The sequence below is a fragment of the Diorhabda carinulata genome, chromosome 6 (genome assembly GCF_026250575.1).
Source record: "Diorhabda carinulata isolate Delta chromosome 6, icDioCari1.1, whole genome shotgun sequence".
Lineage (NCBI taxonomy): Eukaryota > Metazoa > Arthropoda > Insecta > Coleoptera > Chrysomelidae > Diorhabda > Diorhabda carinulata.
The window spans coordinates 20,902,861-20,920,640 of NC_079465.1; the positions used below are offsets into that span (position 1 = coordinate 20,902,861).

Consider the following 17,780-nt stretch of genomic DNA (forward strand, 5'->3'; position numbering starts at 1 on the left):
CGGTCGATGTCGTGGACAAGTTCGTAAAAGATCTAATAAAAAGTCAAATTTGAAATTTGTATCAACGAGGTATAGAAATTCACATTTTTATACTTCTACCGCAAAGAGTGCAACGTGCAGATTTTAATATGTAGGAGACGAAACTCAAATTTTCTAATAGCACCGAAGCTCTCCAGTGTTACGACAAGACAAGGGTACACAATACGAGGTGTGGATATTTAATAACGAGACTGGTTACGAAAAAGGGTTTTATTATAAAAATTATTCTACATTCGAATGCTCCCCTTCAATATACTCCCTTCCCCTTGCCACACACCTTTCCATACGGTTTTTCCATTGATCGAAGCAGGGCAGGAAGTCTTCTTTGGTGGTGGTCTTTAAGAGCTCTGCCGTTTTTTGCTTTACCGCTTCCATCGACTCAAATCGGGTCCCTTTTGAAGCAAATTTTATCTTCGGAAACAAAAAAATTCACACGGTGCCAAATCTGGTGAAAACGGCGGGTGTTCAAACAGTGGAGTGCGCTTACTGGCCAACTAGTGCTTCACAGATAGCGCGTATGGGCAGTTGCGTTGCCCTGGTGCAAAATCCACGAGTTTTTCTTTCACAAGGTTTTTTACTGACTCGTTCTCGCAGTTTTGCCAAAAGTCTGACCCTCTGGAACCCATTCAGTCCTCACGATACTGTAAATGTCGAAAAAACCGTAGCGTCTGCACGGGCCGATCGGTGGTTGAAAAAAAATGGCCCTCGTATCTTGTATTGTTAGACAAAAGCTGTTCCAGCCAAAATCATGTATATAAAAATCGACTCAGCAGAATCGGATTTACATGATTTTCATATATAAAAGTTAAAAATGCTACAGTGTGATCTAAGAATATAGACTTTAAAAAATAAAAATGATTATGGAATAAAAATTTATTTGTTAGAACGGATACTTTTCGGACAACCCTCGTACATTGTGGCGTTAAAAATAAACGTGTCCTTGACGATTTATATATAAACGTAATTTACTAGTTATTCAAAAACTGAAAATATATACAGAGAGTACTGTTAAAAAAATATTTCTAGGTTATATTTGATTAACATAATATCCATTACGCTGCTAATCTATTCGAATTGTTTGAAAAAACTGTTACTAAACTTTTTTTGTCAGCTACTTAAATCGAAATACTAGTAAGTCACGTTACGTTTTTGACCTGGAAGGACGACCTGAATGTGAATAATCTTCAATATCTTCTCGTGAAGTTCAACAGACTCGAATCTTGTTTCTTTTCATGCAGATTAGATTCCTCGCCTGTCTAAGACAGGGAGATAGCGTAAACGAAGTTAATGCAGGATTCGAAATGAATAACCGTCGCCTGAGAATTCTTTGCTACGCAGATGACGCTGTACTTATAGCTGAAAATGAAGACGATCTACAACGCCTCCTTCATAAATTTAACCTGACGGCACAGAAACTTAACATGCAAATCTCATGCGAGAAAACAATTCCCATAGATTCAGTAATCCACCATTACTAACACGACAATCAGATCGAGCAAGACTATCGATTTTGTCAATATTTACAACCGTTTTTTACCTGGAATGTCGACCTGGACGTGAATCATCTTCAATATCCTCTCGACCATCTTGGAAACGCTTAAGCCACTCAAAAACGCATAGTCCAGACAAACAACCATCCATATACTTTTTTCAATAAATTATAAGTTTCAGTTGCAGTTTTTCCCAATTTCTTTCACAACAATCCGTTGCTCTATTTTTACAACAAAACAAAACACTGCCCCTATACAAAGGCTGCGCCTACACTGGTTTGCCTACAGGTAGACATCGCATTCGAAAGAATAGACTTCAGGTTAAACAGCTGACAGTCGCTAACCTTTTCGCTTGCTTACTTTTATTGTAGCAGCACTAATCTCGTTACTTATTAGCTACACCTCGTATAATAGGATAGAACTTTTGTTTCTAGTATTACCTTTTAAATGAAAGTTTTATATCATCTTTAATTTCGTTGGCGATAAAATGTCAACAGTTAACATCTAATGAAGCAAATCTACATTTAAATTTTCATATTTTACCATCGGAAGTTTCATGGTTAAAAAGACATACTCGTTGGTCTATTATCTAATTCGCAGACTAATTTCGCAACTGTCAAAATTTATTAATAATGTGTTAACTCCATTACAGCAAAATTCTTCCCTAAATAAAAAAAAAAGATAATTTGAAAGGCAACGGTATGAAATATTTATTGTTATATCCTCTTTATACTCACGATTAAATGAAAGTACTTCTTTTTAGAAACAAGAGGAGGAGAAAGAAGTCCGTAAAAGAAAGGAAGAGCAAAAAGAAAAATCGTCTCGTGATAGAGACAGATCACAAACTCACTCACCTAGTCCGAATAGAAGAAGAGATAAAGAGGACAAGAAAAGACGGCGATCAAGATCTAGGTAAATAAATTATAAAAATTTGGATTTCATTTTATATTTTCATCTTAATATTTGACATTCATATCTAATATCTCCTCTTTATTTAACTGTTTTCTTTATCCCGTAAGCCATTTTTTTAAGTTAGAGAATTGAATGTAAACAAAGGGAATCAGATCAGGTAAATATGGCGGATGAGTTCGGCTAATTTTTCTGCAACAATAGTGGACTATGGTCAGACGTATTGTCGTTAAAAAACATACTATTTTCCTCAAACAATTTCTCAATTTTTTTCTTAAAACCGCACAATTGTTTTCTTTTTTTTTTAATTAATGATTACTGCTTTGGAATCTCAAAAAACTGTGGCCATGAACTTATTAGCTTTAAAAACGGTGTTATATCGACGGTAAAATTAACTGGTATTACGCTTTAAGATATTCGAACAATTTTTAATGTGAGCGAGCTTTTGATCAGCATCAAGAAATCGCGGTACCCACCTTGCAAATATAAAGTAGAATTTTTTGCGCCACATTTACCCAAAAACAATTTTCTTCGTATGTTATGGCCTTATTGACCTAAAAAACTGTTTTTGATTTCTTGAAAGCACGTTCGTCTATTATTTTGAACGCATTTCTGTTTCTGAGATATAATTGTATGGCCAAGTTTTATCTACTCTGTCATATGGACATGAAAAATACGAACGAGCTTTTGATCAGCATTAATCAATCGCAATACCCATTTTACAAATATACACTAGAATTTTTTTCCCATTTGCCCAAAAATATCTTTTGACATATTATACCAAAAACATGGAAAAACTAATAATATAATCACTATACCAAAAGTGTGGTTAACTTCCGTTAAATCGTCCCCATACAAACGTACAAACCATCATAGATAAAATATCTGCATATAATATGGACCAATGGTCCGTTCATTTGAAAATTGAAAAATTTCCAGATCATTCTTTGATGCAGTTTCTGTCATAATTAGTCTCATACTCTTTAAAATATTAGTAACTCATGGAAAACAAAATAATATAATCGAGATCATCTTGTTAAAGCAACAATTCTTTTGTTGTATTGATTAACAGCTGCTTTGGGTCATTACCTTACATTTCTACCTCATATTCTTTTATTGCAGTTGTTTTGTGTTCATGTTTCATGACTGGCCAATCGAATGTTTTATAAATTTTCTCTTTTCATATTGTTTTTCATACATGCTTTACATTTTTGTAGGTCTCATGAAAAGAGTAGGGAGAGGGAAAGGGAACGCGAAAAGGAAAGAGAACGTGAGAGAGATAGGGAACGTGAACGTGAAAAAGAAAAGGAGAGAGAACGAGAACGCGAGAGGGAGAGAGAAAGAGATAGAGAAAGGGATCGTGATAGAGAAAGAGAAAGGGACAGAGACCGCGAAAAGGATCGTGATCGCGAAGACCGAAGAAGTACTAGAGATATGTTGAAAGAAAAGGAAATGGAAGAAGAGGCAAAAGAAAAGAAAAAAGCCGAACGACGAGCAAGAGAAAAAGAAGCTGCGTATCAGGAAAGATTGAGGTCAGTATCTACAAATTAGTATTTCGAAAGTTTTTAAAAAATTTTCATTGAAATGTTGCAGAGCATGGGAAACTAGAGAAAGACGTAAGGCCAAAGAATATGAAAAAGAACGGGAAAAAGAGAGATCTAAAGAAGAAGAAAGAGAACGTGACGCCAAAAGGTTGAAAGAGTTCCTCGAAGATTACGACGATGAAAGGGATGACGTCAAATATTATAAGTGAGCATATTTTATTCATTTAGTACTTACTACTAAATCATTTTTAGCTTGAAATCGAGTGAACAATCTTAAAATCCAGTATTGGATTCCTTAAAACTTGAGATTTTTTTGTCATCCCTATGTCGAACCTCCATCCTGGAGTGTAGGATACCCGTTGTACCCATTTATTTGAAATAATGCATTTTTTATAAATGAAAAATCTACCACCTTCTAATGCCAAAATTCATAATTCCTTTTTCGAATTTTGAAAAACTTCTAATGTCTGGTTATCATAATACCATTTACTTAATTAAAATCAAAGTCCTTTTAGATAGAGCTCTGGATTCGGTCCCAACCCATTAAGAAATATTTATTTAATCCTTATTATTTTTTCATTTAATCCTAAGCCAGATGGCTGTACGGTGTTTTGATGTTTGATTGGGATTCATGCAATATATTTTTTTCTTCGTATGTTTCTATCTTTCGTTTGATCTTTTCTTCCTCCCCATTTTATTCCTTTCATCTCAGCAGCTTCTTTCACAATTTCAACCCTTGTTTTTCTTGGTCTTCCTCTAAAATTTTTACCTGCCACATTTTTTCAATTTCTTTTGTCGAAACTTTTATATAAAGGTTCCATTCTTCAGGTATTTTCTCCTGCTGCATTATATCGTTTAGTAATTCCGTTTTCATCCGTATATTTACATATTTCAGCAATTATATTGTCTCTCCCTGGAGTTTTTCTCGGCTTTAATGTTTTAATTGCTTCTATACTTCTTCTTTCCTTATCTTTTAAAGAATTTCATTACTTTCTATTTCTATCGTTTCATCCTCAATATCTGCATCTGTAAGCTCCTCGAAATATCCCCTCAATCTCTCCATTACTTTACCTTTCTCAGTGAGATTATATTTCCTTCTTTGTTTTTTATATTCATCATATTATATTCCTTTTTTTTTCTCGTTTGCTCTAGTGTTCCATAGAATAATTTTTTATTTTCCTTATAGTTTTCTATCATTTTATGTCCGAAATCTATCCATGATTTTTCTTTACCTTCTTTTACTTTAATTGATACTTCTTTTCTTATTGCTGTATATTTTTCATTATATTCTTTATTTATCGTTTTAACTATTTCATCCATTTTTCTTTGATACCTTTTGTTAACTTTCTTATCTCATATATCTACCATTATGTCCTCTTTATATTGTTATTAGGTATTTTTCATACCCCGCATGTCTATTTTGTAACTTCGGCGATATTATTTTATTTATATTTAATTAATATATGTAATTACTTTACATTTCATACCGTTCACTGTTGATTGTAACTAACAATGTTTTTCTTTAGTACACTGAGAAAACAGTAATAAAATAAAAGTTAAACACACAAGACTATAACTTTAGTTGGTTATTGCCAAGCCTAACAAATTGTTTTGCCTGTATAAACACAACCATTTTTTCATCAAAACTCTTTAATAGTTTTCTTCATCTTTTGTTTATCATTAGCAATTGCCACTGCTTCTTCTTAATACGTCGTAGGTCTGCCAGTGGTTTCTTTCACCCATTAGCACATTTTGGGCCCATATACCGTTGATTCATAGTATTCTAGCTGGCTTAACTAACTAACCAATCCATTTAATTACTTTAATTCTGCATTAGCTCTTTGTTTATCAAATATATTTCTCAAAATTTGTTAATACCTCATTTTCTCAAGTTTATTTGTGTAAAATTCTCTTATTTATTACTGCATCAAATATTTATTAAATCAGATAATAAAAGTAAATGTTTTTTGGATTTTATACATATTATACCATTACAGAGGACGTGAATTACAAAAGAGGGTAGCAGAACGATTAAAAGAAGCGGAATTAGACAACCGTGACAGATTAAAAGAAAAAGAGGAAATAGAGGAATTGAAAAATAGAATATTCGCTGGAGAACATGAAGATCCTAACGCAGAATTTGAAAAGGTAAATTGATCGTTATATCTTTTCGTATTTTGTAATTTTTTTTAAATTTTAGGCTAAACGAGAAAGGGAAGAGCAGTATAAACCAAAACTACTGATCGATGTCAATCTGGAACATTGGAAACAGAAAGAAAGAGAAAAAGAGAGGGAATTAGAAAGACAGAGAGCTAGAGATAGAGAGAGAATTCGTGAGTTAGACAGGGAGAGAGATAGGCAACGAAAAAGGGAAGAAAGGGAAAAGTAAGAAACGATAATATATTCTGATAATAATTTGTCCATCGAACGTAATTCTGTAATAATTTTTTTCATTTAGGAAATATTTATTTAAAAGAATACTTGGAGAAAGCTTAAACAACGAAGACAACTGCATGATCAGTAAGATTACTCATTGAAGTTTCTCAAGCATAAATTGATTTGTTTAAAAATATAAATAAAACAAATAGTATAGTTAATTCTAAAAATATTGTTAAATTAAATTACTTTAAAGGTACGTTATGGAACAAGCAGCACAGGAATTGGCCGCAGTCGAAGCTGAACCAATTGACAGTGATAGTGATATGGAAGCTGATAATCATTACAGTCCAGCTCCCCCGGAACCCGACAGTATATCGATGGACAATTCAAGTTCCGCCCAGGTAAATTATACTTTTTTATTAAGATAAGCCTCTAGAATAAAGTCCATTAGAACAGTTCTTATAAACATTCCTTTGTTATCCCTTCTTCTGACTCTGTTTTCTAATCATTTTCTCAATAATACGTGGCTTGTCCATAAAATAAGGATCCCAATGTATTCTCAAATTGAAAAACATGTTTATTGGCATTGAATTATATATGCTAGAAAGCTTAGACTTCCCTCCATTTTCCTACATAATCGCCGCTTAGATCAATGCATTTTTGCATGCTTGAGTTGTAGAAGTCTGCCACCGCGCCGTGAAGTCAACTTAAAACCTCTTCTTTCAACTGTTCGTCGGTTGTGGATTGCATCGCTCTTAAGTGTTTCTGTTCTGTGAATCGAGATGGTAATCATTGAGGCCTAAATCTGTGTGTGTGCGGACGCATGTTGTCTTGATGCAGGATTTGCTTTCATCAGTAAGATCTCGAAACATCACCCTTCGATCTTTTAGCATTGCTTCTTCCACTTTCGTAGTCACCTCATCCGTAAACAATGGTAGACTAGAAAGTCGTTCGTCATGGACGTCTGTACGTACGTCTATGAATTTTCTGCACCATTTGCGTACATGCTGCACACTTATACACTTTTTCCCATATACCTCACACAGTTGGAATTGAATGTCAACTGGAGGTACGTTTTTTGCTCACAAAAAACGAATGATGGAGAGTAATACTCACCTGGCGTGAAAATCGAATGAAAGCGACATCTTTCGCTGCTATCAAGACAAGAATGAACGTTGTAGACAGTTCTCCGGGGTGAGAACTAAGAAAAAGAGGACCAAGCTAGCCCTTGTTTCGCCAAATCCCACTTCAGTGTTCCCACCGTCCAAAGGTCTTCGGCAACCTTTTTTTGGACAACCCTCATGCATACTATTTTTCTACTCTTATCGTTTGTCCCAATAGCTGTAATTCACGCTGTATAAATCAGCCTTTGAGTTTGTAATCTTGAACTTTCTTGTTGGTTCTCACAAATTTTTCCCTTGTTCCCTTTCTCCCCCTCCGTCACTTTCTCAATTATTTTTATGTTTATTACTATATTTTCATTTGCTTGGTTTCTTTTTGGTTTTCTTCTTTGTTTTACCATTTTTTTTCTTCTGGTATTTTCTTCGATGTGGATTAGGGATTATATTGCACAACACCCTCTATAGACAAGCCCTAGCGGCTGTAATCTTGAACTTTCTTAATTATTTTTCAGTTTATTATTATATTTTTCATTTGCTTTGTTTCTTTTTGGTTTTCTTCTTTGTTTTACCATATTATTCTTCTCTTCTGATTTCTCCCTTTTGAGCTTTCTTCTTAGTTGTCCGATTTTTTTTCTCTTCTGGTGTCTTCCTCGATGTAGATTAGGGATTATATTGCACAACACCCTCTACAGATAAGCCCTAGTGGCTGTAATCTTGAACTTTCTCAATTATTTTTCTGTCTATAACTATATTTTTCATTTGCTTGGTTTCTTTTTGGTTTGTTTCTTTGTTTTACCATAATTTCCTTATCTTCTGGTACTTTTCTAGATGTAGATACAACCTTAAGATTTTTTGTGCACCTATCGAAGCTATCATTTTTGTTTCCACAGTTTTGAATGAACTCCAATATATGTACTGGTTTTAAATGTTAGAGGCATTGTTTAGATATGCTCGCAATTGTGAAGTATTCTAGAACTGGATTTTCCTCGTACTCCTAAAAGAATCTAGATCCATTAATTTCTAATATTCAGTACTATTTTTAGTGATCCATTCTTTGGAAAAACCTTTCCCAATCACTTCTTCCATCATGAATTTTTCATATTTTATATTTCCAGTTTCCACATGTTCACATCAATTTTGTAACTTTGGTTTAATTTCCATACAATACTATAGATTTTATTTGTTTTTGTATAAACTAAAAAAATGAAAAACACTAACCATAATATTGATTATATACTTTGAATTTAGTGGACACAAGTACAAGCTCCAGATGAAGACTCAAAACATTCATTTATATCGAACCATGACGATCGCGCTACTCCGACTACGGGAACCGGTATGAAAATAACATTAGCCAAACCTATCACCTTGCAATCGCCAACGAGAGATTCGAAGCGACGTAAATCAGACCTTAGAGAAGTTTTCAATCCCGACGAGGATGATAGTAATACTCAAGTTAAGAAACGAAAATTAGTACCGTTGGGTAAGTATACGTACCTATACTGTTTAAATACAATAAATTTCTTCTGAAACCTTTATTAATATCACCCGGAATACAATATCCATTATGGTTGGAATCTGTTGGTAATGTTTATATTGTGTATATCTGAAGCGCACTTCAATAACCAAATTATTGTCTTCAGAAGCTGAAGGTTAGTTGTTACAATAATTTTGTTATCATAGTGTAGTTGTAGTGTTTTCAGTATGAATATCATTAACGATTTCAGGGGTTCCAAAAGACAAGAAAACTCAAAAACTCGCGAATAAAAACGACTACGTTGTCATGATAGGAAAGTCTGCTCCATTTTTCAAGTGTCTTCCTTTGCACATCATTTTATAAAGGTTCAAAGGTTTCAGTGCCTTCTTGTAAAATTCGGAGTTTACGGTTGTTCCTCTATCACATTGTGTCTTCACAATCGAAAAAAACAATGACCATGACCTTGATGTTCTACTTTAACTGACAGACCTTTTAAAGGGCAAGATGAAATCGATTGTGAAGACACAATGTGATAGAGGAACAACTGTAAACTTCGAATTTTACAAGAAGGCACTGAAACCTTTGAATCTTTACAAAATGGTGTGCAAAGGAAGACACTTGAAAAATAGGCAAAAGACTTTCTTATCATGACAATTTAGTCGTTTTTGGAATGCCTGGAACCATTAGTGAAATTCATACTGTACACACTGTTCACACTACTACTATTTACACTTTACACACTACGATAACAAATTTATTGTAACAATTTATCTTAAGCCTCTGGATGAAATAACTTGGTTATCGTAACACTCATCAGACAGTGTTAATTGTAGTGTTGGTGTAGTGGTAGTGTTAACAATGTGTTCAGTATCTCTTACATTACATAACTTACATTGAGAAGGCCATGATCACCATATCAAAAATGCTTCCAGTTGCTCTGACTTAATAACTTCCTATTTTAAATTAGACAACAATGCACGATTGAAACCCTGACCGAGATACAACCTCTTGTATTGGGAACCATTAAGATATGTTAATCATCTAGTTAAATGGAACAAAGTGTCCCTTATTTTACCCCCAATTAATGTATCATCTCGGATTACTTAATTTTTGACTTATACTAATGTAACTGTGAAGAATCATAAATTTACCTTACTTCAATTTATTATTGTATTCGTTAAGATTTATTGTACACTGACCGCTTCTAATGGGAACCAACGCCATAGTTAAGCGATTCCAAGTGTCCCTTAGACGCTTGAAGTTCCAATAACGTACCAAATTACTTACTTTTATTTTATATTGATGTTACTCTAACGACCATAAATATAATCAATTATAGCTTTTGTGTATAATAGGATTTTGGTATTTAAAGCGGTTTGCAAATGGATACCAGGCATTCGTCGAGTACATTAGTCGGATGAATTATCTGCCTACCATAATAAATAGTTTTTTTTTTAAGTAGTTTTAATACATAAAATATGGTCAACCATCATCATAATATTACATAAACAACTAATAATTAATATATAGTCTATTAGCAGGGTGGTTATTTGTTAAAGGTGAAATTAACTTTAAACGATTACACTGCAGACCAAAGGAACGAATTTGGCGGCATTGTAAGTCTAGTCTCCAAGCCAGAAAAACATTTTCCTATGACCTATTGTATTATCGTCTAGTAACTTAAATGAACCCTTGAGAAAAAAATGTACCTCATGCTTACCAATAATTCGACTTTTCCAAAAAGAATAGGGCCATAGGATGTGACTGATGCAAATCAGAACGGATTTTTGTAGCATCAAGCGCTAAGACAAAGATTAGTTAAGCATGTCTACATCGCTTCATCAAGATTTTGTGTAGCGCTAACAAGAAATAAATAATGACACAATAAGGAGACTACTTAAAGGCCTAGGGTGTCTGCAAATGGATCTTCGTTAACCCCAGAACATCGAACAGTGTGGCTACAGCTGTTAGAGATAATTTTGACTGGAAATACCAATAGATTTATCCATATTGTCGTTTATTATTACTCAAGATTAGAGTAGAACCATACCATATACTATCTAGTTTCCAACTCCTTTTAGTACATTTTTTGTTAAATCACTTTAATTCTCTAATAATCCATTGCGATATTTTTTATGATCAAAACTCAAAATCATTAATTAATTTTTTTCGGCTCTTTTCCTTTAAGTTTTAATAAACGCTTAAATTTAGAATTATATAAGGTATTAAAATAGAATTTTTATAATCATTAATAGATTTGTATAAACAGTTTCTGAAAATTCTTTCATTTTGTATGTTTTTCATAATTTTTAATGCTGTGTAATATATTTCATCGTATTGGTGATTTTTTAATCTATTTTCCAAATACTATGATGTTAGTCCTATATAAGCAGTATCGCAATTATTACAATGAACTTTATATATGATGTTATTTTTTTTGTTTTTCAATATATTTGACTTTAGACTATTAAAATATTTGGATAATTTTTTTTTGATTTTTTAAAATAGACAAAAATTATTTAATTTTAGTTAATAATACATATCTGATCTTTTAATAATCATAATTTTGTTTTACTTTATAAATATCTCACCTTGATGATGATGATTTTTTTACCTTTGAATGAAAAATTATACAGCAGAAATAATATTTATACCTTTTATCGCCTTTTTGATAATATTTTAAATCTTTTAGATTATAATGAAGATAAGAAATCAAAGAGTAAAGAAAACGGAGAAAAGAAATTAGAAGAGTCGAAATCACAAGAAGAAAAAAGAAAAAATATCAAATCGTTAATAGAAAAAATTCCCACAGAAAAAGATGCTCTATTTGCATATAATTTGGATTGGAGTGCAATAGACAATGTTCTAATGGAAAAGAAAATTCGACCGTGGATAAATAAAAAAATTATAGAATATATCGGAGAACCTGAACCAACACTTGTAGATTTTATTTGTTCAAAAGTATTAGCTGGATCTCAGCCTCAAGTCATTTTAGAAGACGTACAGATGGTAAGGTTTAGAACTTAAGTATTAAATATAAATCGATATTAAACTAACAATTATTCTTCCTGAATATTTTTCTGATGATTGACGGCTATTTCATGATAGTTTTAAGCGAAGTTTAAAATAAGTTCTTCTACACAACGGAAACCAATATGGTTCATTACCTTTTGCTCATTCAACAAAAATGAAAGAAGAATAGAACACTACAGCTTTGGTATTGAAAAAGATAAAGGACAACAAAGTGGAAGCACCCTAAATCCTTGCTTTTTTGCCTCTGGGATAGCAGAGACAAAGCACATCAATGGGATAGAAAAAATAACATTTAAAACCCCTTATTTCAACAAGAGAAAATCATTTTACCTCCGCTTCATATCAAGCTGGACCTTATGAAGCAGTTTGTGAAGGCTATTGATAAAAATGGATCATGCTTTACATATATAAATGAAAAAAATGCCAAACTTGAACAAGGAGAAAATTAAAACAAGAATATTTGAAAGTCCATAAATAAGACAGCTCATTAAAGATCCTGTCTTCGTAAATTCATTGAATGAAACTGAACGAAAAGCCTAGACTTTATTTGTTGGAGTTGTTAAACATTTTCTCGGCAATTCTAAGGCAGAACTAGTAAATGAGATGCTTAACAGTTTCGTATTCCATGGGAGTAACATGTGCACTATTTACATAGTCACTTGGATCATTTTCTAGGAAACCTAGTAGACACCAGTAAAGAACATGATGAAATATTTCACCTAGACATGAAAATTATAGAGGAACGCTATCCAAGACGATGGAATATGCACAAAAATACAAACGAAGCTTATACAGTATTCACTGAGTAACTGATGAGTCGTTAGTCTCATAAATGACTCTTTCTCCTGTCTTTCTATCTAATAAAATATTTGTATCATATGATAATAATATTTCTGTAATTTTTTATTTCACTCATGAGTTTTACTTGAATTTTTTCATTAAAATGATAATTTTTAAAAATATGAGCTGCTGGATAAAATCTAAAGCCATATATATGAATTCAGGTCGCCAATCCTATATGAAATTAACTGTAAAAATTCAGGCACCGAAAACACTGTTGACCAGTTCATAGGTATTTATCAATATTCTCATAAATTCCTCTTGAGTAACAACGAATTTTCTACTTATATTTTTAATTGATCACTCTAACGTATGTTTTCTGTTTTTAGGTTTTAGATGAGGAAGCAGAAGTGTTTGTAGTGAAAATGTGGCGATTGCTTATTTACGAAGTAGAAGCAAAAAAGTTGGGTTTAGGAAAATAATTCAGAAAGACGATTTTTTGTACTGTGTATATATAAAACTTTCAGCTTTTAATTTAAACGATTAAGTTGTCATACATACCTTGGAAATAATATAACAGAATTGATAAACATATTTTTGTATGTTCTGTTATCATTTATTTACATTTTTTTTCTCAACTGTATTTATCGCATAATAAAAAAAAGTTGTTTCTGGGTTGTACTATTATTTCGATAATTTAAGTGTAACCCTTAGGTACCAGTAAAAATGCGAGGGACAAATTTAACATCTCGCTTTTTTCAATATAGAGGAAACATACTGAACACACAATATTGGAAACTATAATTATCTTGCAATTGCTAGAGAAATTTTTGGTTTAAAAATAATGTTAAAAAAAATAAAAAAGGGAAAAACAGGATCAGTGTAGAATTTACAAAATATACCGATTAATTTTTGATAAATCAAGATGTCAGGAATAAAGGGTACGAAGTTTTTATACCAAGAAAATACTTTTCATGTAAAGGAATAGTCAAATATATAGACACATCAATTTCGGATGAAATATTAAATAAATATTCACAAGTAAATAATGGGGCAAAAAACTTTTAGAAGCAAAGCGATTTCTAATGAAAGAAATTCATAGACAGGGTAGATTTAAGGGCGGAAACAAATAATTCGAAGGATGGTGACGAAGAAACTAATAAGGTAGAATTAGTGCCAACAGAGACCATAAGATATACGTTTTCTGGAACAACCCTGCCGACAAGTGTGAAGATATGGGGAATAGAGCACAAAGTACTACCATACATTATGCCAATTTTACAATGTTAAAAGTGTTTAAACTACGGACATATCAAAAAACACTTTAAAACCAAAAAGAAAAAATGCTTGAATTGTGGAGAAACACACTTAGAGGAAGACAGAGCGGAATGCATAATGAAATGCAAACACTGCGCGAGTATGGAGCACAACTAGATTAAGATATACATATCCTTTTACGAGGCAAATGAAAGATTTCCGAAAAGAAATACACAAGAGGGATTTATAAGAAGATATGATGAATTCCCGGAACTGCCTGGCAATCCGACAAAACAAGACAACGGAATCAAAACACTTTCACACAAATAGTAAAAGCCAAAAAAAGGAAACCCACTTCACCAGGTTACGATAAGGAAGCTCATCAAGGGGCCTTGATAACTCCCAATGGACAAATAACATATCATCAGAAAGAGACTAACCAACAACAATCCCCAGCATTAATACCAACGTACAACCAGTTCCCAGAATCAACATACTACATACCACCCTCGATGGTAGATAGTGAAGATGAAGCATATACTAAAACATTAAGTGAAATCCAGATATGTTACATGAAATTATGAATACGGCTAACAAACTTAATAAATACGATAGGGAATATACACTCCAATTTATGGCAAGGCTACTGAACAAACCAGGAAACAGAATTTTCAACAATGAATCACAACGGTAGCACCAAAACCAATAAAGGAGGTGATAAAAATCGAGACCAAGGTGGAAATAAAAATTTCAAAATAGTACAATGGAACATTAGAAGCATCAGAGCAAATTATGATCAATTAAAATTTTTAATATATGAACTAAAACCACATGTCATTTTATTGAACGAAATATGGATGAACGACAACTATCATTTTAACATCAAAAAGTATAGCATATACATTAGAAATTTTAAAAAAGCCGACTGGATTCCATTCAACCAAGTAATAATATAATATAATAATAAGATAAATTGACAGAAAAAGAGGAAAATTTGGACTACAACGATTTTTATGACACCCTAAACGTAGAAGCAAACGAAACTATACCTATGATAGGGCTGGGCAATTATCAAAAAATATCGATTATTTTCGAATAATCGATCTACCGGAAATAATCGAAAATAATCAATTTTTGATTATTCGAAAATCGGAAATAAAGTTTCAAAAGAATGATTGTGGTTTGATTACTACAAAAAACAAGATAAAGAGCGAGTATACCACTAGGAACATACAGAAGACATTATGGTTTTATTCCCAATAAAAACAAACCAAATAATGAACCTACAGAAGATATTTGGAAGTAAGATTCTTATATTGAATTATGTTGAAATAATAATAAAATAAATATATCGATCACTAGATTAATCGATTATTTTGCCCACCCCTACCTATGAGTAAGGATAAAAGCATATGTAAAACTAAAATTAAAAAATAAAAAGAAACAATCATTGACATAATTTAGCAGTATTATCAATAGATAGACACCAACCAATAAAATCTGGATAATAATCAAAGGCTTCAAAAATTATTCTCAGAACAATTACATTTATCTTCCAAATCATCAAATAGCAGGGAAAATTTTAGAAAGCCTAACTATTTGTAATATCAACCCAGAATTCAGTCTAGCAACTTGTAATGCCAAATTTGAACCAATAACTAATTCAACAACATAATTTCAAGGAAAAAGACAAAGCAATTGGGAATCTCCTACTCGATGATTAAAAATCTAGACCAAAACACACAAAACAAACTAATTGGGATATATAACAAGATCGATGAAACAAATAAAATAGATTTCCGATAGAATGGAAAGAAACCATAATACTACCATTTCTGAAATCTGGAAAAAATGCAGAAAACCACAACAGTTACAGACCTATTGCATTAACATCATGCGCGTGTAAAGTATTAGAGGGCATTATAAAAACAAAAATAGAATAGAAAATCAAAAAATTCTCTCGAAATTCCAATTAGGATTTCGTAGAAACAAGGGATGCAATGAAGCTATATCATTATTAACACATACTGTCTTAGAATCACTCACCGAAAGAAAGCTGCTACTAGCAATATTCATTGACTTAAAGGTAGCCTATAACAGTGTCGACTTACATATGCTATACTACGTAATGAGTGAAATTAAAATAACCAACTTTATGTTCAATTTATTCTGCAACAGAAATTTATATGTAAAAGCTACAGAATCTAATAGGACCAAGCCCAGTCCTTTTCAACATTTACACCAAATCAGTTCATAATATTAACAAAAAATTCAGGATAATACAATACGCCGACGATATGGTAATTACACTGGAAGAAACGGATCATCAAAAAATGATCAAAGAAATGAATAAATATCTAATTGAATTTCATCAGTGGACTAACAAGTATAATTTCCACTGACAAATGTGCGGCAATAATTTTCAGAAACAATAGAAGAAATTGGGCAACAAGCGAAAATATTAAAATAAACGGCAAGGAAATTGACTTAAATTGGGGATCATACATTCAACACATTGAAAACAAAGTAAACAAGGGGTTAAGCATAATAAGAGCTGTTTGTGGAACATACTGGGGAACAGATCCAGTTACATTATTACTACTATATAAAGGATTAATAAGATCTCATCTAGATTATGCTTCTACTAAACTTAAGCTATGCAATAAAAAACACTTAATTAAACTAGATCAAAACCAATATAAGGGACTTAGAATCATAACTGGAACCGTGAAATCTACTCCAACTAATAGTCTCTTAACAGAATATGGAGAAATGGCGTTAGAGTACCGTAGAAAATTATTAAGTACTAAATTCTACTTGAAAATATACATAGAAGATCAAAATTCTTCAAAAGAATTAACTGACAAACTTTGGGAAAAGTGTAGAGAAAAACTAAAGGATACTTAAAAAACAAAGAATGGCCGTACCTAATTGAAGCAAAAAATCGAATTGAAGAAACAAATCAAAATATTTACGTAAGCAAAATAGACCCGTGCTTTGAAGAAGAAGTAAAATTCAAAACAGAAAGAATTAATGCGGTATTTTATGAAACAAAAAAAGACGAAATATATTTACAACAAAAATTCATCAACGAATTTGCACCGAAATACAGTGAATATACATGAATTTGCACAGATCCGGATTGAATCCGGAAGACAACAAGGTGGGCTGCACATTACCGATTTTCGTTAAGACTACATAATCACATACAAATATGCACAGCAGAAAAATTGCAATAATTAAAGCGATCGAAATAGCAAAAAATAAAAAAAACTAATAAAATCATAATTTTTTCCGACTCGCAAAGTGCCATCAAAAGTCTTAGTAATCAAATAACAGGCAATAAATAAATACACCGCGTTAATGGGGAAAAAATTAATAGTGGACTTGGTAAAGGAAAATCACAATATTGTTCTAGCATGGATTCCGGGACACGCTGGAGTCATAGGGAACGAAATTGCTGACCAACTTGCGCAAATCGGAAGAAATGTATCAGCCGAAAGTTTTAAAATAGGTAAAGAAGACATTTATATACATTTTAAAGAACAAATTAAAACAGAACACAACGAACACTGGAAAAACTCATTTGCAAACAAAGGAAAATGGTACAATTCGATTCAACACGAGTTTCCGAAAACACCTTTCTTCTACAAAATTCCATTTATAGATAAAAGGTATCTAACAATAATAAGCAGACTCAGAACGGGCTATTGCCGCAAGAAAAAACATTTATTTAGAATAGGAGTTACTG

General features: G+C 32.3%; 1 protein-coding gene across 3 annotated transcripts in view; it reads left to right on the forward strand.

The window, feature by feature from the left end:
* Nucleotides 1-13,453, forward strand: part of LOC130894931 (RNA-binding protein 25) — a 37,962-nt gene extending 24,509 nt beyond the window's left edge. For all 3 annotated transcript variants that reach the window (XM_057801975.1, XM_057801976.1, XM_057801977.1), the window contains exons 6-14: nucleotides 2,293-2,441; nucleotides 3,656-3,970; nucleotides 4,032-4,187; nucleotides 5,980-6,130; nucleotides 6,183-6,367; nucleotides 6,615-6,762; nucleotides 8,731-8,965; nucleotides 11,652-11,968; nucleotides 13,162-13,453. In XM_057801975.1, coding sequence (XP_057657958.1) covers nucleotides 2,293-2,441; nucleotides 3,656-3,970; nucleotides 4,032-4,187; nucleotides 5,980-6,130; nucleotides 6,183-6,367; nucleotides 6,615-6,762; nucleotides 8,731-8,965; nucleotides 11,652-11,968; nucleotides 13,162-13,254 — 1,749 coding nt within the window. In that variant the 3' untranslated portion in view covers nucleotides 13,255-13,453. The remainder of the gene's footprint in view (nucleotides 1-2,292; nucleotides 2,442-3,655; nucleotides 3,971-4,031; nucleotides 4,188-5,979; nucleotides 6,131-6,182; nucleotides 6,368-6,614; nucleotides 6,763-8,730; nucleotides 8,966-11,651; nucleotides 11,969-13,161) is intronic.
* Nucleotides 13,454-17,780: the final 4,327 nt, after the last annotated feature.